The 17,717-nt window shown below is 44.1% G+C and overlaps 1 protein-coding gene across 1 annotated transcript in view; it reads left to right on the top strand.

Annotated features, from left to right (window-relative positions):
- Window positions 1–17,717, top strand: part of EYA2 (EYA transcriptional coactivator and phosphatase 2) — a 310,794-nt gene that overhangs the window by 212,170 nt on the left and 80,907 nt on the right. The window contains exons 8-9 of the mRNA XM_077167750.1: window positions 7,784–7,926; window positions 15,498–15,581. Coding sequence (XP_077023865.1) covers window positions 7,784–7,926; window positions 15,498–15,581 — 227 coding nt within the window. The remainder of the gene's footprint in view (window positions 1–7,783; window positions 7,927–15,497; window positions 15,582–17,717) is intronic.

Genomic DNA, 17,717 nt, shown 5'->3' with positions numbered 1-17,717 from the left:
TCCTTCACATTTGAAGGGATATCTTGACATGTCCCACACCACCGGACACCTAGAAATTTCAGTGAGGTGGAAGGCCCCTGTATTTTTGTTGGACTTATCTCCCAGCCTGACACACAAATGCCTTACCAGTATGTCTACAGTAGTTGCTACTTCTTGCTCACTAGGTCCAATCAACATGATATCATCAATATAATAGACCAGTGTGATGTCTTGTGGGAGGGAGAAACGATCAAGGTCCCTGTGCACAAGATTATGACACAGGGCTGGAGAGTTGATATAGCCCTGAGGTAGGACAGTGAAAGTATATTGCTGACCTTGCCAGCTGAAAGCAAACTGTTTCTGGTGGTCCTTACTAATAGCTATTGAGAAAAAAGCATTTTCCAGATCAATAGCTGCATACCAGGTGCCAGGGGATGTATTGATTTGCTTAAGCAATGATATCACATCTGGAAGAGCAGCTGCAGTTGGAGTTACCACCTGATTGATCTTACGATAATCCACTGTCATTCTCCAAGACCCATCTGTTTTCCGCACAGGCCAGATAGAAGAATTGAATTGGGTTGTGGTGGGAATCACCACCCCTGCATCTTTCAAGTCCTTAAGAGTGGCAGTAATCTCTGCAATCCCTCCAGGAGTCTGATATTGCTTCTGATTTACTATTTTGCTTGGTAGGGGCAGTTCTAGTGGCTTCTACTTGGCCTTTCCCACCATAATAGCCCTCACTGCACAAGCTAGAGAGCCGATGTGAGGATTCTGCCAGTTGCTCAGTATGTCTATTCCAATTATATATTCTGAAACTGGGGAAATAACTACAGAATGGGTCTGGGGGCCCACTGGACCCTTGTGAGACCGACCTGAGCTAAAACTCCAGTGAGCACCTGGCCTCCATAAGCCCCCACTCTGACTGGTGGACCAGTGTGACATTTTGGGTCCCCTGGAATTAATGTCACTTCTGAACCGGTGTCTAATAATCCCCAAAATATGTGATAATTTCCTTTTCCCCAGTGCGCAGTTACCCTGGTAAAAGGCTGTCGGTCTCCTTAGGGAAGGCTTGAAGGAAGATTAACAGTATAAATTTGTGCAGTGTAACAGGGTTCTCCCCCAAAGGACCTGGCCTCCCCTTCATTCAAGGGGCTCTGGGTCTGTAAACTGTCTCAAGTCTGGAAATTGATTAAGGGGCCGTGACTCTGTGTTTTTGTAATTCTGGTTAGACTTCTGTTCACTCGACCTAGAACTCTTTCGTTCATACAGCTCGAACAAGAATTTAGTAGACTGCCCTTCTATTGTATTTCTAGGTACCCCATGATTTACTAGCCAATGCCTCAAATCTCTGTGAGTCATATAATTTTGACTCCTGCTTTGAGTTTACTGTCTATTATAATAGCCACGTCTACCCTGTCTTTGGCAATTAAGTGCTGCCACCTGGCTTCTGCCAACTCAGGACCCCATCATCCCCATTGTGTTTAAGGATTCCAGCTCAGTGACAGTAGTTCCCACAGTAATATCTGATCTACAGAGAAGTGCAACCACAGAGCTCTTCAGGGATGATGGTGCTAGTCTCACAAATTTATTTCTCACTGTTCTGGTAAAAGGTGCATCCTCTGGACATTCCTGGGGTGTAAGAGCAGGCTTTGCATGATAAATCCACCCTAACATTCCAGTCCCTCTAAGCCTCTGGATCCCCTCATCTACATTATACCAGGGCAGTTCTGGCATTTCAACCTCAGGTAATGTTGGCCACCTTTTGATCCATGTTTCAACCAACCATCCAAACATACTGTTAATACCTTTTCTAACCGCTCGAGCTATAACATTGAATGCAGAATCTCTGCTTAGTGGGCCCATATCAATAAATTCAGCCTGATCCAGCCTTATATTCCTCCCACCATTATCCCACGCCCTTAAAATCCATTCTTACACATATTCCCCTGATTTCTGTCTATATAAATTGGAGAACTCACACAGTTCTTTTGGAGTGTAACGTACTTCCTCATGTGTGATACTTTGTACGTCCCCTTTAGGGGCCTGTTGGGACTTTAGTCTAGTTATAGGTCTAGAAGAAATGAGGGGTGGTGGGGGTGGGTCATGAAAAGAATTAGAAATATATTCCAAGCCATTTGCTTCAGGGCTTTCATTTGCAGTTTCATCTGGTGAAACAGGATTAATAACTCTAGGGCTAATCCCTTCAGGAGGAGGTTGGGTGGCCAGTTCCTCAAGGCAGGCTGGAGGTGGGGCAGCTATGTCCTCAGGGCAGACTATTACAGGGTCATCTAGAGAAGACTCAGCATGACCTAGGGTTTCAACCTCACCCCCAACATCATTATCAATCCATACGTCACCATCCCATTTTTCAGGGTCCCACTCCTTTCCAATCAATGCCCTCGCTTTAACAGCAGACATCATGCAAGATTGAGATTTCAATTTATGTTGTAAAGTTGCTACTCTAACAATAAGATTCTGAGTCTGATTTTCAGAGATCCCAAGTCTATGGCTACAGGAAATAAGATTTTCCTTCAGGATACTAATAGAAACATCTACATCTGTCAGACAGTGCTTAATCTTCTCATTTGAAGCCTTAAGCCCATCCCTTTTACTCCTTAATGTAACCAGTGTATCTAACAACAACCAACCAGCATCTCTATACCTCTTATTTCTACAAAACTCTGTAAGGGTGTCAAAGACATTATCCCCCACAGCCTGGCTTCATACAAGCAAAGCATTAGGAGAATCGAATGGTGATATTTTGACTATCTCTTTTGCCAACTCACTCCATGGATTGGGAGTGTCATTCTGATTACGGGAATCAGAGTCCTTAGTGTCTCTGAGTCCAGTCAGAGTAGAAAACCATTCATAAAAACCCATTTTTAAAATTCTGTTTCTTAAGAACCACTCCTGGTACCAAGATGTATTAGTTAGGGTTCTCTAGAGAAACAGAATCAACAGGGAACACTGGCAAATATAAAATTTATAAAAGTGTCTCACATGACCGCGGGAACGCAGAGTCCAAAATCCACAGGGCAGGCTGTGAAGCCAACAATTCTGATGGAGGGTCTGGACGAACTCCACAGGAGAGGCTCACCAGCCGAAGCAGGAAGAGAGCCTGCCTCTTCTGAATCCTCCTTAAAAGGCTTCCGGTGATTAGGTTAAGCATCACTCATTGCAGAAGACACTCCCCTTGGCTGATTACAAATGAAATCAGTGGTGGATGCAGCCAACATGGTCATGATTTAATTCTATGAAATGTCCTCATCACAACAGACAGGCCAGCACTTGCCCAACCAGACAAACAGGTACCAACACTTGGCCAAGTTGACATATGAACCTAGGAGGGAACTTGATCAGATAAAGGGAAGCTTACAAAAAACTACAGCTTTCTTCCTAAAATTAGAAACACTTTCTAATGTCTACTGTCACCATATCCATCCCATTTTTTTCTGGAGGGTCTAGCCAGTGCAATAAAGTAAGAAAAAGAAATAAAGACATTCTAATTGAAAAAGAGAAAAACTTCATGAAGTAAAAAGAGATAAAATGACGTGACTGCCTATGAAAAAGTCCAATGGAATCTATTTTTAAATCAACTATATTTCTGTATATTAACAACAAACAATAGGAAATATAATTTTAAATGCTATTTATGATATCATCAAAAATATGAAATCTTCAGAATAAATCTGACAAAAGATGTGCAAGACCTATACACTGAAAACTATGAAACACTGCTGAGAGGAATTAAAGAAAACCTAAATAAATGGAGAGATACCTCTTGTTCAGGGGTCAGAAGACTTCGTATTGTTAAGATGTCAGTTCTCCCCCAAAGTGATCTATAGATTTAACACCATCTCTATCAAAATCCAAGGCCTTATTTTTTTAGAAATTGGCAAGATGATTCTGAAATTAAAATAGAAAGGCTGTTTCTAGATAGAGAAACAGTTTTGGTAATGAGTAGCATAGTTGGAGGATTGATACTACCTGATTTTGAGACTTATCGAAAAGCCACAGTAATCAAGACAATGTGGCATTTGAATAAAGACAGACAAATAAATCAGTGGAACAGAAAGGAGAGTTCAGAAATAAATCCACATGTATATGGACAACTGGATTTTTTTTACCTTTTTTAATGCAGTTTTATGGCATTATATTCACAAAGCAGGCAGTTCATCCAAAATATAGAACTGAAGGCTCACAGTATCATCACATAATTCATCACCACAATTTTTTTATTGTCACATAGTTGCATATTCATCACCATGATCCTTTTTAGAACATTTGCATCACTCCAGAAAAAAAAAAAGAAAAAAAACCCATACATGCTGTACCTCTTACCTCATCTTCTCATTGGCCACTAGTATTGCAATCTACCTAATTTTTGCCCCTTATCCCCACTATTATGTAATTATTTTCGTTCTTATTTTTTTTTTACTCATCGGATGATTGATTTTTCTCTTTTTTTATTTTAACACATGGGCAGGCACCGGGAATCGAACCCGGGTCCTCTGGCATGGCAGGTGAGCATTCTTGCCTGCTAAGCCACCATGGCCCACCCAGATGATTGATTTTTGACAAAGCTGTAAAGGCAATTCAATAGAGAAGTGTAGTATTTTAAAAAAAAAAAATGATGCTGGAAAACAAAACAACAAATGAAAAGTCCTGTACTTTGTTCCATATCTTATATAATATGCAAAAACTAGTTCAAAATAGATCATAAACTTGAATATAAAACTATAAAACTTCTAGAACTAATATAGGAGAAAATATTTGTGACTTTGTCTTAGGCAAAGATTTCTTAGATGTGCCACCAAAATATGATCTGAAAAGGAAAAACAATTATGTAAATTGAACTTCATAAAATTTGTAAACTTTTGTTCTTTGAAGGAACTGTTAGGAGAGTGAAAAGATAAGCCCGAGTTTTGTGAAAAATAACTGCAAAGCATATATCTGGTAAAGTACTTATATCTCGTATATAAGGAATTCTCAAAACTCAATAAGAAAATAAGTAATCCAATAAAGAAATTGGCAAAAGATTTGACCAGACATTTCCCCAAAGAAGATTTAGGAATGGCAGTATCCACATAAGATGCTCAACATCATTAGCCATTAGAGAAATGCAAATTAAACCCACAGTGAGATGGCACTCCCTTCCCACTACAATGGCTATAAGCACGAAGACGGACCTACCAAGTGTTGGTGACAACATGAACAACTCACACTTTTATACACTACTGGAGGGAATGTAAAATGGTACAACAACTTTGGAAAACATTTTAGCAGTTTCTTAAAAAGTTAAACATCCACTTATATATAATATGATCCGGCAATCACTCTTCTGGATATTTACCCAAGAGAAAAGAAACTTTATGTCCATGCAGATACTTACATATGAATGTTCATAGCAGCTTTATTTGCAATAGCAAAGAACTGGAATCAACCCAAATGTCCATCCACTGGTGAACAAACAGTGGCACATCCATAAAACTGAATGCTGCTCAGCAATACAAAGGAGTCAACTACGGATATATTCAATCCATCTTATATATCCGTAGTTGACTCCTTTGTATTGCTGAGCAGCATTCAATTTTATGATGGATTGAATCTCAAAATTATTATGCTAATTGAAAGAAAAAAGAACATACTCTGCATGAGTCCATTCGTTCAAAACCATAGAAGAGGCAAATGATCTATAGTGACAGGAAGGTTAGTGGTTGCCTGGGGAGAGGAACAAGAGGGGGGCATCAGTGAGGAGCAAGGAAAAGCTGCGGGTGGTGAGTGTTCATCTCCTTAGTTGTGGGGATGGGAGATTATATGCATTGCTGCATACACACATCACAGCTTACATTGTCCGCTTTGAGTATGTGCATTTTAATGTATGTCAATTATGCCTCCATAAAGCTGTCTAAATAAGTGTACATGTTCATTAAAAAGGTTAAGGAAAAAGAGTTAAGGGACTCCAAGAAAAGTTTCCAACATTGCTGAAGCCTGCACAACTCTGTGACCTTGAACTTTGACCCTCATTCTCAAGAGTGTAAAGGTTGGGGAAAGAGCTGCGTTTTTCCCCCGCTCCCCTTAGAAATCGGCTTCACACACACTTATTTTAGACATTTCTTAAGTGGCCAGCATTTCTCCACTTTGACTGGATTTCAGTGGGGACAGCAAATACTTCTAAGCTCCAACAGCCTTCGAAGACAGAGGCAGGATAACCCTTTTACATGGTGCCAAAGCATCTGTAGCTTCAGTGCTGTGCCTGAGTGTGTCATGAAGTTGGAGGGAGTCAGCAGTCCTGACGTTTCAGAATCACATCTTTTCTTATTATGTCCTTAGTCTGCTAAGAAATTATATCAATATTAAATAAAGCCCAGTCCCTTGGGTTTGGAATGGGGGCAGAAATAGTCCTTCCAGAGTAGGAAAAAAAAAATCAGTCCATTGCCAAGTACTTTTAGGGGAAGGTACCTTCTCCCAGTCATTGGAGAGCTGGAGTGTATAAAGGGAGAAGAGGAGAAATGGAGGCAGCAGGACACCGTTGGGAGCTAAAGCAAGCAGCTGTAAAAGGAGAGCATGGGACGGGAGGCTGTCTACGGTTCCATGCCTGTTTCCAATTCCCGTCACTCTCTGGTGACGAGGATAAGACCCAAATCTTATCCCTGGCTTTGCCACTGATTTTCAGGGCAATAATGGGTGAGCGATGTCACCACTTGGAGCCTCAGGCTCCTCAGCATTCAAGTAGAGGTGACGTAACACAGTATGACAGAGAGCCACGCATTTACAGCCCCTGTGCCTGTCAGCAACAGCCAGGCTTCGGTGCTGGCTTTGGGACCTGAGCCCCGGGAGGCCCTCAGACCACTGCCCCGGGGCAGGAGCGGGCAGCCCCTGGGTGGGGCCGCAGCCAGAAAAGCCACCTTGGTGAGAGCAGCAGGAGCCCGGGTGCTGCCTCCCTCTTCTCCCTGGTCGTCTGCTGGGGGGGGAGGTCTGCTCAAGCCAGACCGTTCAGATCCTTTCCCGAGCACCTCCTAATTGCCAGGCATGTGCCAGAGGCTGTCACCTATATGATCTCACTTAAGTCTTAAAATGACAAGCCATTTATCATGTAATGCCTAAAAGACTTGCTTTTAATAGAGAATGGAATAAGCCCCATAGGGAGAGGAACAGAGAGGATTCTGCACACACACACACACACACACACCAGTTTACCTCTAGGGAGAGGTCTCTTGAAGCTAAAAGAGTTTAAGTGCCCATTTAGATATAAATATTCCTTCTGTTAGTCTAGGGATGCTCAAGCTTTAAGATATATACAGAGTTTAAGCATAAAACTACATTCACTGTAAGTGCAGCCCCAGCGCCCCTCCCCTCCTTCAGATCTCTACTCAAATATCCTCTTACCCAGAGGCCTTCCCTGACCACCTCCATGCTAACTGCAGCCCCCTCAGCACTCCCTATCCCCCTTGCCCTGATTTAGTTCTCTATGTCACAGGTCCCTGGGTCACATATTATATATCCACTACTTTATCTGTCTAATGTCTTCTCCCCTCACTAGATTTTAAGTGCTGGGAGGACCGGGCCATATCCCCGGTGTCCGGATCAGTGCCTACTCGATAAGCATTTGCTGGATGAATGGATGATTGCAAATGGGCAATTCAGGGCCTTCTAAAAGTCACTTTAACTCCATGCCATGCCTCAAGTGCTGCCCATGGGACGGGCCGCATTGGGGTTAGACAGTGCCAGTGGGATGGTTTCCAGGAAGAGACACCCAGCAAGGCCTCTGACATGTCCACCCTTCCCTTTCTTACACCAGGTGACTATAACACACATAATGGACCTTCCACGCCGGCAAAAGAGGGAGACACAGACAGGCCCCTCCGGGCCTCCGACGGGAAGCTCCGAGGCCGGTCTAAGCGCAGCAGTGACCCCTCCCCAGCGGGGGACAACGAGATTGAGGTAACTCCACACAGCCCCTTGCTGACTTGGTCAATGTGATCTCCATCTCCGGCCTGAGCACTAGAGGGTGGCGCGACCCGTTGTCTCCACATACCTGGGGGAGAGTCGAACCTTGTGTCCAAAACACAATCATAGAAAAAAGAGCATTTAAAGATAAAGAAAGGAATGATTTGGTTGGACATAAGGAAGAAGGTCATCAGGTAATTCCAATGTGCACTTTTGACTTACTGGGCTAAGAGGAGATGACCCTGGAGATAGTCAAGAACCTCACATTCCAGCACTTCAGAAGTATGCTGAGAACTTGCAGAAATAGTTTGTTCATTCAGAGTTTCCCAGTCCTGGTCTGGGGTGGTGCATTTCTAATAAGCTCGCAGGTCATGCTGCTGCTGCTGTGTTGAGAACCACCCTTTGAGAGGCCCTCATAAAGAAGATAAAAGTTAGTAGGTCTTCCCAGCTGGGTTAGAGCAGCTCGTAACCCTGGCTACATATTAGAATCACCTGGTGTGCTAGTTAGGTTCAGGTGTCGACTTGGCGTAGTGATGGTGCCCAGTTATTCTGTTGCTGTGGACTTAAATCATCAGCGTATGAAATTCACGTATGGCTGATTACATCTGTGGTCAGCTAAGGGGAGTGACCTGCTCGGTAAATGACATTTTAATTTGATCAGCTGGAGGCTTCAAAGGAGAAGCCAGAAGAGAGAGATGCAGCGCAGCAGAACTCAGCACAGAGCTGACACAGACCCAGAACCTTGCCAGTCTGGACTAAATGGGACAGATTGAAGGAAAAATAACCTCAGAGGCAGAACTATGGTAGAAAATTTATGAAGCCAAGAAACCTTGGGCCAGGAGTGCAGATCCACCCATGCATGTGGAGGGAGTGTGTTTGCCCCAGAGGCAGAGAGTGGGCCTTCCACCTTGATGTTCAGGAAGAGTTATGGTCCTGGAGAAGCTGGAGCACATTCTCCAGGGATTGGGAGGAGCCTGGCTACCACCCCATTGTTCTGAGGGGGTTGAATGTGTGCCCCAGAGATGGCAGTGAATCTGGGTGCCACCCAGATGCTTGAGGAGGGTTAGACTGAGTAAAAGGTGGTTTCCCCAATGTTCCCCAACATTGCGACCCTCATCCCAGTGTTTGGAGAGAACAAGGACCCCTGCATCGACCTAGGAAAGGGCGGGACTCCTGCTCTCTAAAACAGGATGAATAATTCTCAGACTTCGAAATCTAATGGAGTTTTCCCTGCAGGTTTTCAGAATTGTTTAGGTCTAGTGGCCCCTGTTTTCCTTTCAGTTTCTCCTTATGACAATGGAATCGTTTATCCTGTGGCTGTACCTTCTTTGTATCTTGGAAACAGATAAGTTGCTTTAAATTCACAAGTCCCACAGCCAGAGAATTTGCCTTAAAACAGATCATGCCTGTAACTGACCTTGATGAGGTTTTATACTCTCTTTGAGTTGGTATTGTATTTATATTGTTACTGAAATGATTTAAGGCATTTGTGATATTGTAATGAAATGATTGTATTTTGTAATGGAAAGATTTAGTGTGTGGTATGCAGGACAGATGAGCATTGTTAGGCAAAAAATATGTCTGTTGTTTTCTATTTAGAGATTAAGTGTGGTTTAAGGTGAGGTGTATAGTGCCCAAGTTAACCGGGGTGGACACGGTGGTAGTTAGGTCCAGGTGTCAGCTTGGCCTAGTGATGGTGCCCAGTAGTTCTGTTGCTGTGGACTTAAACTTCAGCATGTGAAATTCAACTATGGCTGATGACATCTGCAGTCAGTTAAAGGGAGTGGCTTCCACCATGAGTGACGTTTTAATTTGATCAGCTGGAGGTGTAAAAGGAGAAGTCAGAAGAAGGAGAAGCAGCTCAGTACAACTCAGGACAGAGCTCGGAGCCAACATCGACCCAGACATTTGGAGACGCAGAGAGGAAATGCCCTAGGGAAAGCCGTTTGAAACCAGAATCCAGGAGAGAGGGCCGGCAGACGTCGCCGTGTGTCTTCCCGTGTTACAGAGGAAAGCTAACTACCTTTACTCCAAAGAACTGTAAATTTGTAACTAAATAAATCCCCTTTATAAAAGCCAATCCATTTCTGGTGTATAGCATTCTGGCAGCTTTAACAAACTGAAACACCTGGGATTCTTCTTAGAAATATGAATTCCCAGGTCCCATCCCAGACAGTTAAATGTATACTGAGGGGTGTACTAGTTTGAAACTCTGAAGTGCCCCAGACAAGCAATGTTCTTTTCATCCTAATCTTATCTTGTGGGGGCACAACTGTTGTTTAGGGTGAGGCCTTTTGATTAGACTGTTTCCGTTGAGATGTGATATATCCAGCTGTGGGTGCCACCTTTTGATTAGATCATTTCCATGGAGTTGTGGTCCTGCCCATTCCAAGAAGGCCTTAATTAGTTTACTGGTGTCCTTAAAAGAGCTCAGGGAGAAAGAAATCGCTCAGCGTGGACAGTGAGCAGAGAAATGGGACCAGGTGATAGACATTTGGAGATGCCAAGCTAAGAGATGAAACCTGTAGTTGCCCTGAGGAAGCTCACGGAAGACCCACAGATGCTTAGAGAGAAAGCCACTGGAATCAGAGCCATTTGAAACCAGAAGCCTGGAGAGAAGGACAGTAAACATTACCATGTGCCTTCCCATGAGACACAGAAACCCTGGACAACATCAGCCTTTTTCTTCAGCATCAAGGTATCTTTCTCTGGATGCCCTAGTTTGGACATTTTCATGGCCTTAGAACTATGAACTTGTAATTTAATAAATCCCCTTTGTAAAAGCCATTCCATTGCTGGTACATTGCCTTCTGGCAGCTTTAGCAAACCAAAACAAGGGGTGCTTTTAAAAGTTTGAGCACCATGGTCTAGTGGATGCTCCAGTCTTTTTAATAAAGCAAATCTAGTATTACGGGTCAGGCATTGATGTTTTCCCAAACAAATTTTAAAAAGTAAAACCACATGCTTCAAGGAAAGGGAGGGTGCTAGTGGGGAGAAATGTGGGCAAATTTACAGGTCTGTACTTCTCTGTAAAAGTCAGTCATTTGTGGCATGAGTGAGCCATGGGTCTATGGCTTAGGATTAGCAAAGCTTGAGTCAGTGCCAAGAAACTCAAATGCGTCATCATTACATCCCAGTCCATGTCCCGTGCACTTTATGTAGCTGCTACAAACTCAACCCATAAATGCAGATGTACTAGGAAGTGTCATTTTCATTATTTCCTTGACATCAGCATACTTCAGATTATGAGCGCCCATCCTCCCAGAATAGTAGGAAATTCCCTCTCACTATTAGGGCCCCTCCCCTTCTGGAATTGTGTGAGAAGTCCAGGGATTCAAGTGGTTTCAGAAACCAGAAAAAAGCCTCTGATCTCCCATCCGACTTGGCCACTGCAGCCTTCCTCATCATCAAAGCCTGCAGTTGGTCTGTTAAATAGCCACTCTCTGCGGTTCCCATGCCGTGCATTAAATGTAGGAATCCTTTCTGAGTCTGAGTACTGTGGAATATTAGCCATAATCATTTGGTCACAAGCAACAGAGACAACTTCTGGTTACTTAAGCAAAAAAGAATATACTAGAAGGAAAAGACTTTCTAAACCAGGTTTAGAAATAACAGAAACAAAGGTAGCCCTGAGAGTCCTGGAGAACCCTGGGGTGCCGGCTCCTGCCAGAGTGAACCATTTTAAATTTTGGTGCCACTTGACTCAGGGTTAAAATCCAAGGCGAGACTCCCATCAGCCTGGCTCGGGTCTCATGCTTTCCCCTGACTGACAGTCACACCAAGATAGCATGCAATGGGCAAAGAAAACCAGAGTGCAGCTCTCAGAAGACCTGGGGCTGAATGCCAGCTGCCCAAACAGAAATGCCCACTACAAGGCCAGCTGATATTTAGCCTGTGTCCTCTAGTACAGCCCGGCAGGTTGTCTTGGGCTCCTGTCTATGCTGATTGCCCCGGCAGGTGTTCAGTATTTTGAACGTCACCCTTGTCTACTACACATGGCAGCCTCCTGTGGCTGACCAGCAGTCATCTCCTCTGACCTCCTGACCCACCACAGGGAAGACCTACGAAGCAGGTCATCACTGCTCACAGGACCATTCTCAGTCCAGGCAATTCTGTTCTTTGTTCCTCCTCATTTAGGAAGCTCCCCACCCCCACCCCTTGCTCCACCCCACTCTACCTCGAGGAGAGTTTACACAATCCCTTCAGTAGATTTAGGTCTGGATGAAAATTAATTGGCTTCAGGTTCCATTTGCTTGCTGCCCGGCCGTATTCCTGACGCTTTTCCACCAGCTTGAAGTTGCAGAGCTATAGAAAACACAGAAAGCAACACATTAATATTAAAAAAAAAAAAAGTTTCCGGTCACCTAACATGTTTCTGTTCTTAGTAGAGGATGGTGGGGGTGGAGAGACATTTTTCCATGAAACTGAGAAGGGCTGAATTGTGGCATGGAAGTCAGGGATTGTGGGGTGATATTATTCTGGAAACATCTGCTTCTCAATTCCAGAGTAAGTACCATTGAGCGAGCACAGCTGAGAAGGTGTGAGCCGTGTTTCACTTCTGGGCTTAATTTCAGCATAGAGGGTTTGCATAGGTCACACCTCTTAAGTCTTGGGCAGTTTTGCTAATGACTGAAGCCCATGAGAGAGAAACTATTGTAGAAGAGTGGAAAGGAGGAGAATGCTGGGTGAGCATTAGTTAAAACCCATCAGCTGCAGGTGCCAGAAACCAACCCAAGCTAGCTTAAGCAAAAGAGCAGAATTTATTTTAAGGTTACAAGGGCCCTCTTGGAACTCAAGGGTAAGAGGTACAGCAGGGTGTCAGAAAGGTGCTGGAACAGCAGGTAGCCGGAGGAAGCGAAACGCGTTAATGCCTCCTCTCCCTACACGCCACAGCGATGGTTCTAGAATTTTCCAACAACAGTGTCTCTGAAGTGCCTCCATACACTGAAGACTGGCACAGCTGTCCTCTGGGCCCCCTCCCACCCTCACTCTGTTCCCAGCTGGAATCCTGGAAAAGTTTTGGAGTCTCAGGCTCTCTTTCCGTCTTTCATCCCTCCATTTTTCTCTCTCTTCAAACTGACTTTCTGTAATTATATTCTTCAGATCACATGGCCAGCCTTGGCTACCAACGGCCACCCAGCACAATGAATTCCTTTCCAGGTTCCCTACTTCACATTCCCACGGAAAGGCCTCTAAGCGAACAGGGTGAGGCACCCCTGCCCAAACCACTGTGGAGTAGGAACTTGCAAAATGGTCTTGGGATACTTCACACTCAGGGTCTAGGGCAGGGACTTAGAGCGATGGAGTGGTTGAAAGGGAGGCCGTTGGAGACGGGCAGATGCTTTCTTGGAGGGGCTGTAAGAGATCAATAAACAGAGCCTGCTTGCATTTGAAAATATTGACTGATTTTTAAAACTTCTCTCACTGAAATTTATAAGTTTGACTGATCCCACCCAGTTCTGATAAGTTAGGACTTAGCATATTACAAAGCCCAGAAGCCACTCACTCAAAACCAATCGTTTTCAAACTATTTTGACTCTGACCCATTTGAGAAATATGCTTAGTATTGTGACCCATCACACATACACATGAATAGAGCGGAACCAAAAAATCCAGGAAACAATGCTGAGCGCCACGAATGGCTTTGGAAAACCCTGAGCTACAGGGCCTGGAATGCTAACTGCCCTGTTACCTACTGTGTACCCCTCTGCTGTTTATTTTAAAGGCATGGCAAATGCCGATGTGTAAGCAGATGTTGGCTTCCAGAGAAGTCAGAGGTGGCCGGTGCAAGATGGCGGGCTGAGTGGGTGCATTTGCCTCCTCTCCGCACACCAGCTACATATGTTATCAGCCAGGCCCTTTGTTCTTGAAAATTACAATCACCAGGAAAATGAGGAAACCAAACAGTATGAAAATAATGGCCAAGATAAATAAATAGGATAAATGAATAGAGAGAAAATTGAAGAAACAGGAGAGAACTTGGAAAAATTATGTTGCATCCATAAAATAAGAAGTGGAGACTATTGGGAAAGAAATGCTCAGAGAAAAAGAAAAAGTTATTGGAAATTTTTAAATGACTATGAGAATCAGAAGTTTGATAAGATGGTTGGAAGAGAAAGTTTAAAAATTCCCCAAAACATAAACTAAAAAGAAAAATATAATAAACATTTTTTAAAGGATGAAAGTGTATCAAAAGAATGGAATGATCATATGGTAAGAATGTTTGTGTTTGTATGTTGTTATGTTTAACAAATAAATAATTATTTTTTTAAAAAAGAATGTAGCTTAAAAATCTAATATTTGACTATTGGGAATTCTGGAAGGAAAGAATAGTTGGAAAGATGTGAGGAAATTAAAAAATAATAATAAAAGTTTTCAGAGTTATAGAAAGATTCAAGTCACTGGATTGAAAAAAACTCAAGTGCTGAACAGTATAAATGTAAACAAAAACCTAGATATATCCTCATGGAGTTTGAGAACGCCAAGTATAAAGAAAGAATCCTAAAAAAAAAAAAAATCCTAGAGAGAAAAATAAAACTACAAGGGTCTTAAGATCTGTGAAGCAGCAGACTTTTCATCGATGGCACGGGACACTAGAGATAATGGAAATCTTTCAGCGATCTCAAAGACATTATTTTGAGTAGGAATTCTCTACCCAGAGAAACTATAGCCCAAAATAAAGATATAATCAGGTATGCACGAATTCAGAAAGGTTACTTTCCATGCACCCTTTCAGAAGTAACTGAAGGATGGACTCGAGCAAGCAAAGAAGAAACAAGAAAGAGACTTGAGATCCAGGGAACTGAGGACCTGACCCAGATATGCAATGAAGGGAAGTCTTGGGACACTAACTCCACAGGCAGCCAAAGAGCACCCAGCCCACATTAGCTCATCCTGTAACCAAGCATGGACACCTCTGGCACAGAGATTCCGTGCTGTAGAGGGTAAGGCTGAATTTGAGAATATAATGAAGGTGCATTGTTGCAAAAAAGAAAAAATAAAAGCAATTAATAAACTCCAGCAAAAACAAAAAATTCTTCCAGCAAGGCATGATTCAGATATGGATAAATTGAGATATGGCATAATTTTGAGCACTGGCTGGAGTGTAAGGAAAAAGCGAGTACATGTTTTGTTTAGAGTTATAGAGGTAATCGCCAGAATTGCTACAGACAGAAATGGTTAAAAGCAAAAAAAAAAGGGCTTTTGATGAGGGACGAATGTTGGATGGTAGCAGTCCATTTTGTCAAATGTATGATTTTTATTGTTGCGTCTGGTTTGCACTCCCCTTTTGTGAGATTTTATGTGGAAGGCAAGAACTGGCTTCTTGGTCCTGGAATCTACTGGGTTGATAGAAGCCCCCCCAAAATTGGAGGCTCATGAGAATACCCTGTACCCAGATAAGACTGGCTGCGATCGCGGCACCGCCCCAGTCAGTCACATGTTTTATAACTTAAAGATGATACTTTTCAAGACTTCTTTTTCCTCCAAGGGAATTAATTTCTGCAGACATTAAGTCAGATGCAAGCAAGGCCATTTGTCTCCATTCTCTTCCTCTTTCATCACAGCGTGTGTTCGTGTGGGACTTGGATGAGACAATAATTATTTTTCACTCCTTACTCACGGGGACGTTTGCATCCAGATACGGGAAGGTAAGAAATTGTTTTTGTCTTTTGTTCTGGGAACGGTGGGGCAGTTTAGGAGGCAGCTTCTCTAGCCAAAGCTGCCGCTTTGTGTTAGCCTAGGATTGAGAACTCCTATGGAATTTTCCTCCAACATGTGAACATTTAATTAGCTGCCCCTTGTATTGCCTCACATGCCTTTTCTTTCATCACATGAAGCGTTGAGTGTCTCCTTGGTAGGACATAAGCTTGTAGTCTACCCTTGTCCCCCTCTTAAGAGGGCTCTGCTACATTACAGCCCGAAACAGTAAACCTAGCTCACAAACGAGGTAAAATACTTTTTTTTCCTTCCCTGTTGTTTATCTTACTGTCTCCGGCAGATGAATTTAATTTTCCTTCCGTTTCTGTGAGACGAGGGGGAGGCATTGTCAGCTGCAGCGTGGGTTTTAGCATCAGTTTTGCAAGTGTGTCCTCAACAAATTATATTGGGGAACTCAGCCAGTTAGGATTCTGGATACACATAATCGGCTGATTGGTGGTGAGTGGAAGAAACGTTGAAACTGCCTTAATAATACAAAAATGAACCCAGCAGCCAGAACTCTAACCCCACCGCTTCTTTGCATTCATCCCGTGGTCTTCTCAGCTAGAACATCTGACTGCCCTGGGCAGCTGCCATCACTTCGGGGTGCTTTAGAAGATAGCCCGGTCCTGGGCCCATCAGAGGTGGGTGACCCCAGTGGCTGCTATTTCCACGCATGGGTAGGAAACTTGAGACTTGCCAGCGACTGGAAAATATTTCTGTTTCTGTTTAGAGACCAGGAATATGATTTGACATCACCTCATGGCTTTCCCAGCTGTTCGTGTTTTTTATGGAGGTTATAACAAGCTGGATGTGTAATTAGCAGGATAGATTTATTGTCTGCCATTATGTTGTAAAGAATATAAAAATGGTGTTGGTGGTGCAGAAATCTCTCGCCGCGTAGGAATGCCGTTAATATGTCTAGCAGCGCCTGCGGGAAATCCGGCAGGAGTTTTTGGGCTGCGCACAGCCTGGGCAAGAGATGGGGGAGTCAAGAGCTGCTGAAAACACCAGAGCATGGAATTGGCAGCCCCTGCAGAAAGTGGGGCTGTCCACACTTCCGACATGAAGAAGTCAGAATGCGCGAAAATACCTTAAAGAATGGGAGAAAGATCAAAGGTGATGGTTGGAGTTACACAGAGAAGGTCGGGTTTAACAAATGGGTGTGACTGCTGAATCATGATATCGAGATTTGTTTGCGTCTCCAGCATCTTAGAGCAGCTAGAAGTAAAACCCTAAAATTGTGGAATTGTAACCCATGACCAAACTCGGAAAGCTGTTCTACAACTAATTGTTGCGATGTGCTTTGAAAGGTATCGCTTTTTTGTATATATGTTAGTTTTCACAAAAAAGAAAAGGCAAAGTCGATTGTGATGATAAATGCACAGCTATAGGATGATATCGTGAGCCACCGAGCGTACACTCTGGATGATTACATGGTATGTGAATATGTAATATACATCGATAAAAAATCATTTGAAAAAAAAAGAAAGCGAGGCCGGCCGGAGGAGTCTGTGTCCCCTGCATGGTGAGTGGCCCACTCGGTTCACGTCCCCTGCGGAGCCTCCCTTTTGCTCTTCCTGCCTCTGGAAGCCCCCAGTGACGCTCTGTAGCTCCGTCCAGGAACTCACTTCTTAGGGGCTGTGCAAGGCTTGAGGCTTGGTTACTGGGGTCTCACCCCCACCCTCTAAACGGGAGCGGGGCTCCCTCAAGGCAGGGAGGGACAAGGCCCAGAGCTCCTTTCTGGGCCCCGTGTGACGCTGTCACACACACCCCCCCTTGCCTCCAGCTCTCTGCAGCTCCCACCGAATCCCGGCCCCTTTCCCGTCTGGCGTGGCCTCCTCCCTGCACTGCCAGCTCCCCGCGTGACAACCCAAGCCCCCCGCGGAGTCACACCGCGGCTGGGAAACTGCCCACGGCCACCCCGTTGGCACACTCTAACCCAGCTGTCAGGCCGCACTCCGCAGCTCCTTTCCTACCACTGGGAGCACGACTCCCGGCGGCCTGGAGTCTGCCACGGCCTCTCCCCCCTCAGGGTGTCTGTCCACGCTGTGCTCTGTTGGTTTCTCCCAGAGGCGGGGCCCTGA

This window comes from Tamandua tetradactyla, chromosome 1, assembly GCF_023851605.1.
Source record: "Tamandua tetradactyla isolate mTamTet1 chromosome 1, mTamTet1.pri, whole genome shotgun sequence".
NCBI classification, from domain to species: Eukaryota; Metazoa; Chordata; class Mammalia; order Pilosa; family Myrmecophagidae; genus Tamandua; species Tamandua tetradactyla.
The sequence above is the reverse complement of the archived record's forward strand: the minus strand, read 5'-3'. Positions and strand labels throughout refer to the sequence as shown.